General features: G+C 32.0%; 1 protein-coding gene across 1 annotated transcript; it reads left to right on the plus strand.

Moving 5' to 3' along the window:
* Positions 1-1,496: 1,496 nt before the first annotated feature.
* LOC102593264 (cannabidiolic acid synthase-like) lies at positions 1,497-3,258 on the plus strand. Its single transcript, XM_006352934.2, has one exon. The coding sequence runs from the start codon at positions 1,507-1,509 to the stop codon at positions 3,097-3,099; it is 1,593 nt and encodes a 530-aa protein (XP_006352996.1). The 5' UTR covers positions 1,497-1,506; the 3' UTR covers positions 3,100-3,258.
* The last annotated feature ends 3,551 nt before the right edge of the window (positions 3,259-6,809 follow it).

Genomic DNA, 6,809 nt, shown 5'->3' on the forward strand with positions numbered 1-6,809 from the left:
TATTGGTTTTTTAGTTTTACATTGGTTTAGACAATTAAAATGCATAATCTAATTTTAATTTTCCTTAAATATTTAGTAATGTAACTAATACTTATTAAACTTATTTTAGCATGATTTAGTACTTTTAAATTATGATCATTTTCATTATGACTTTGCAATATTTATTTTATATGATGATTTCATTATTATTTTTTATTGAATATTTTAGTATCATCACTCATCTCATATTTTGTGTTATTTTTTTAAGAAACACCTTAGATAATTGTATTTTGGCTGGACTAAATAAATATTTGGAGCACAAGTTAATTATATGTTTGTATGAGAAAAATCCAAAAATCTGAAAAAATCCTAGGTTTATTAGTTTGTTTTGATTTATAAATTAAAAAATTTGACACAATGGTTTGGTTTGGTATTTGAAAAACCCGAACCAACCCGAGGTTGAAAAACCCGAAAAAATCCAAATTTTATTAGTTTGGTTTGGTTTATAAATTTAAAATTTTTACACAAATTGTTTGGTTTGATATTTGAAAAACCCGAACCACCCCGATCATGTACACCCCGAGTTCCAATAATGCACATGAAAATGAAATTTATTTATTAAAAGTGACATAATATATTAATAATATCCATAAAATAATTTGTCTAGTCGACTACACAATTATATCAAAGTAGGTTATTATAATCAAAGATTCAAATCTAGAAGATATGTAAGATTTCAACTTAGGAGAAAAATATTTTCTCGAATTAGTTTTATTGATCATTATCAATGATATGAATAGTTATACTTTTTTTTTAGTTTCCCACCCGATCCTAATGTTCGATGTCCATATTGATGCTCTGACTAAATTTGAATTGCGTAGGTTTTTTTTGATAATGTTAAAGAATGACAAAAGTCCCACATCGATGTTTAATGAGATGGGTGAACTCCTTATAAGGCTTGGGCAATCCTCCTCCCTTTGAGCTAGCTTTTGGGGTGTGAGTTAGACCTAAGACCTGATTTAACATAATCGGATAATATTCCACGTTAGGCATGAGGAAGTGTGTGCATCTAATTCTATGTGAATAAACATGACAATTGACGAGTCTTTGGAATGTGTGTATATATATACTTTTCTTGCACGAAAAAAAATAATTGCATGCAGAGTTCGATTTTGCTTTTTAAACCTAATAAAAGAAAGTTCTATCACGGATTAGGAAATGTTTTACGATTAAAGTTAGGTGAAGATATAATACTCCCTCCATAGATTTTTACTATTTTAAAAATAAATTTTCACTTTTATTTGTCATATTTAATATATTAAAGTATCGTAATAAACTATATATATTAATCATTAATTTTTAAGAGCCGTGCAAAACCAAAATGAACAACCGACGAAATATTATTCTATACCACGTGGTCTTAGGGTTTGAAACTAAACTTCTTTGATTTCTCCCTAGCTAAATCTATAAATAGGAGTTGTTAGTTTCCATTTTCTCCAACATCAAAATTTGCTACAACAAACAATCATGACTACTTTCAAGAAGTTAACAATATTTCTCTTTCTCTCAGTTTGCCTTTCATCATCATGGGCCAACACCACCCTGCATGATGACTTTCTTGAATGCCTTTCTCACAAAATTATGAACTCAAACTCAATATCACAAGTTATCTACACTCCTAAAAACTCATCATATTCCACCCTTTATAACTCCTTTTCAAGTAATCTAAGGATAACTTCCGATTTCAAACCATCAATTATTTTCACTCCTAATGATGAATCTCAAATCCAGGCAGCTATATATTGCTCCAAGAAACATGGCCTACAAATTAGAATTCGAGGCGGTGGACATGACTATGAGGGACTTTCATATATTTCTGAAACCCCTTTTGTCATAATTGATCTTAGAAACCTAAGATCAATCTCCATAGATACTGAAGACAAGACTGCTTGGATTCAAGCTGGCGCGACCCTAGGGGAAGTTTACTATAGAATCGCGGAAAAAAGTAAAAAATTGGCCTTTGTTGCTGGGGTTTGCCCAACTGTTGGTGTTGGTGGACACTTTAGTGGTGGAGGCTATGGCATGATGTCACGAAAATTCGGTACTGCTGCTGATAACATCATTGATGCAAAATTAATCGATGCTAATGGACGAATCCTGGATCGAAAATCAATGGGTGAGGATCTCTTTTGGGCTATTAGAGGAGGTGGAGGGACTAGTTTTGGTCTCATTATCTCATGGAAGGTGAAATTACTTGATATTCCAGAAAAGGTAACTGTATTCAACGTGACACGAACGTTGGAACAAAATGCCACTCAACTTGTTTACAAATGGCAATATATCGCAGACAAAGTTGATGACAATCTCCTCCTCAGGGTCTTCTTGGGGAGTAGTGAATCTCCTTTCCAGCGTGGACAAAGGACTGTCCACGCCTTTTTTACTACAATGTTCGTTGGAGGAGTCGATGACCTCCTCCATGAAATGCAAGATAGCTTCCCAGAACTAGGGTTAGTGAAGGAAGATTGCATTGAGATGAGTTGGATTGAATCTATACTCTTCTTTGTCGGTTTCCCTAGAGGCACATCAATTGATGTGTTACTAGATTGGAATAACTCAACTTATCAAACCGGATTCTTCAAAGGTAAATCAGACTATGTCCAACGTCCAATTTCTATAAATGGTCTTGAAGGTATATGGAAGCTATTCAACCAAGTAGGCGAATACTCGGCAGAATTACAATTTAGTCCCTACGGAGGAAAGTTGAGTGACATCTCACAATCTGAAACACCTTTCCCTCATAGAGATGGAAACATATTCATGATCCATTATGGGGTGAATTGGAGGGAAATGGAAAGTTCTAATAAGCATCTATCTTGGATTCGAAACCTTTATGGATACATGGCTAGGTATGTGTCAAAATCTCCTAGAGCTGCATATTTCAACTATAGAGATCTTGATTTGGGAGTGAACAACAAAGGAAACACAAGCTATGAACAAGCAAGAATTTGGGGAGTGAAATATTTCAAGAACAACTTTGATAGATTGGTGAAAATCAAGACAAAAATTGATCCAACAAATTTCTTTAGGAATGAACAAAGTATTCCTCCTCTATTATCTTAAGCTTAGTATAGTACTAATAATTTATGCTTTCTACAAATAAGGCTTATCATAGTAGTTCTTTTATGTATATATATATATATACTACTATAGTACTGAAAAATAAATGTAGCCAGGATGCGTTCCAAAAGATATTGTGTAAGATATAGTACTCCTACATTGTTTGATTAATAAATAAAAAAATTCAAGTAATATATTTTCTATGTATTAAAATGTTCTCTTGATATTAGAATTCGTGGGCTTGTCAAATTTCTCCTCTCTTGTCATTTATTTACTTCATTTTTAAGTTCTAGCAATGATTACAATATAGTAAAATGAATACAATATCAAATAAATGTTATATAATTTTGAAATATAAGAGGCATTTAAGTTATTACTTGGCATCTTTTTCTGTTTGCGATTAAAGATAGAATAAACTTGATTTAATTTACATAACAATTATTAATAAATCAAATTTGAAGAAAAAATTATCTACTTATTTAGTCTTCTTTTCAACATAAATGGCATCTGGATAAATGCATCTATTGCTTAGGACCTAATCAATAAGAGTGATTTTCTCTATTTCAAAAATAAATTTAATGGAATAAGTTTTACGTGATACACTCTCTCCTGAAAATTTGAGATATTTTGGATTTTAAAAAAAATAAATTAGATCTAAACTGGCTACAGTCGATTAATATTTTCTGACTGTGTAAAAAAACTCATCCACTGACATCGTATTCAAAAAGTAATAGTTTAAGTATGAACGCACACTCTCAATAGTGATAGTTTAAGTATGAAACACACACTCTCAATAGTTTAGGTATAAAACTCAAAAAAAGGGGATAGTTTAAGTGTGTTTTTTACCCTTAGTGACGTAGTTCTTGAAGGAATGATTTGAATTTGATGAATATTCCATAGATTTGCGAAATATTCAATATATGTCTCTCTAAGAGAATATACTATCCTTTATATATAGGCATGAGCTAGCTAGGATTTAGGATATATAGAATAGTTTGAACAAGCTTTTTTTTTTTTTAATTATAAATTATCACTTTGTATTGCCACTTGAGAAAGATTACATTTGAAGAAGAAGGGGTTGGCCAAACCTTCTTGGGAGATTGGCATACCATTAATCTTGTGATAATGCAAAAACAATCCTAGCCAAAAACTAATTAATGGTATTAATTAACAGATAAGGCCTTCAAGGTGGTTCGAAAATTAATGAACTAGGTTTAGATCTTTTGACTCTAAAGGAGGGTAGGGACCATTTGTCCATATTTATAAGTCCTTTGACAACTCGTGGAATGCTATTGTCAGCCACTTTGTTCGCCTCCCTATAGCAGTGGGTGGTGGTAATTCCATGTAATCCCACAAGACTCTTGATATCTCCAACAGTTTCTTCAATCCTCCGATCCATGGTGTTGTCCATATTCCATTTGTGGTGTTTTGCAGCAAGAGTCAGCAACAATCTGGTTCAAACCCCTGAGGCCTCCAACTTCAAGCCATCAATTTTTTTAAGAGAATCTCAAATCCAATCAGAATTCGGAGAGGTGGACACAGGGCCGGCTCTATGCTTACTTTAATAAGACATTGGCCTTAGGCCCCGGCCTCAATTTTTTATCAAGAATAAATTATGTGTTAATTTTTTATAAAAAAATATATTAATTATTTATGATAAAAAGTATATATTTAAAATTATTATTTTATTCTCTTTAACCCCATTCAAATAGAAGAAATCAAGAAAATATTGTTTTATTTTCTTACACTCTCTACTAATATTCACATTAGTTTAATCTTTTTAACTCCTTTTATACTCTTCATTAAATTTTTGATAAGTTAGACTAATATTCTGTCAAAAATATCAATCAATAGTCAAAGAGTGTTGAACAAAGTGAATTGTAAATTCTTTTTCCATTTCCTCCTAGATTTTCAAGCATTACAACAAGCATAGTAAAATGTGGGGTATACTAAATTATCAACTTTTTGAATCAAATCTGTGGTTCTAACTCTTATATTTATTTGAAATTTGTCAACTTATTACTTATAGAACTATGTTAACAATTCATATAATGATTGCCCGAGTAAAATGATATTATATTTTTCAACGTTGAATTGATAAAATATTATCCAAACTAATAATTGAAAAAGAAACCGAATAAATCATTTATGAAAAATATATATTAAGTAATACTTTGCATTTTAAAATGTAAGAAAAATAAATTTTAAATAAATGCATGTGAAGTTTATTTAGATTTTAGGCTTCTAAATAAGATTTCGCTTTAGGCCTCCGATTGCATTGAGCCGCCCCTGGGTGGACATCACTATGAGGGCCTTCCATACATTTCGGAAACCCCTTTTCTCATAATTGATCTTAGAAACCTAAGATCAATTTCCATTGACACCGACAAAAAGACTGCTTGGATTCAATCTGGGCTGACCCTAGCTAGGAGAAGTGTATACTATAGGATCGCAAAAACAAGTAAAAAATTGGTCTGGGATTTATTTGCCCTACTGTTGGTGTTGGTGGAGGGTATAGCATGATGTCGCGAAAATTTGGTAGGGACGTTGTTGATCACATCATTAATGCTAAGCTAATCGATGCCAATGGAAAAATCCAAAATCCAAAATCAATGGGTGAGAATCTCTTTTGAGCGCTATTAAAGGAGGTGGAGGGACTAGCTTTGGTCTCATTGCGGTAAAATTACTCGATATTCCTTAAAAGGTAATTGTGTCCAATGTTCAACTAACATTGGAACAAAATGCAACTCAACTTGTTTACAAATGGAAGGTCTCACTCTTTTCCCCCCTTACCGATTAAATTTCATTTGTGTTTTGAGTTACAGATCTGCCCATTTCTCACGCGATCCTTCACTTCTCAAATCTATTAGAAAACTGTGTTGTTCTATTTTTGTTCCTATATCCGATCTATACACTTATGACTTCTAAATCTATATTTTTAATGTAACTATTTTACTGGCACAGGTGTTTTGGTTGTTTTTCTGTGATGGAGGAAGACACCTTATTATTTTTTCTTTAAGATTTTAATTGGAAAATTATTTCAGATTTTACTTTTTTTGTCCAAATGTAATAATTTTTATCATCCTCTTTGATTTCTCGACCATGAAAGGATTGTCTCCTCTCGATCTCGTCAATTGTAATAATTTTTTTGTGGTGGATTTGGAGAAGGATGATAAAAATTAGTGATGGTATGACTTTTAATTTCAATAACGACAATGAAATTTGTGATTTTGATGTGGATGCTGAAATATATGGTTATGATTGTGATGAATTTCAATGGTAGTGATGTGGTTGCGATGGTGAATTTAGTTAAGTTTATTATTGTTGTTATCAAATTTTTATTATGATAGTGGTTGTGGATGATTAATCCGGTGGTGAATTTGGGTTATGGGTGGTGAAATCTATGGTGGTGGAGAAGTGAATTTGGTGATAATAACAACATTAACATTGGATTTGATGGTCTATAGGGAAGGAGAAACAATTGCTCAACATGGATTTTATTTTTTTTAAATCTGACGTAATTATTGATGTGGCAATGACATGGTGATGATGTGGCGCGAGTGTGAAACACTCATAATTTAGGTGTATAATAGGTCGTCACAATAATTTAAGTGTGTAACTAACTTTTCGTAATAAGTTTTGGGGGAATTTATGTCTTTTCCCAAAAAAGTAGAGATCTTATTATCTCATAGAAGGAAGGTGAAATTACTCTA

The sequence above is a fragment of the Solanum tuberosum genome, unplaced genomic scaffold (genome assembly GCF_000226075.1).
Source record: "Solanum tuberosum cultivar DM 1-3 516 R44 unplaced genomic scaffold, SolTub_3.0 scf00141, whole genome shotgun sequence".
In the NCBI taxonomy this organism is placed as follows: domain Eukaryota; kingdom Viridiplantae; phylum Streptophyta; class Magnoliopsida; order Solanales; family Solanaceae; genus Solanum; species Solanum tuberosum.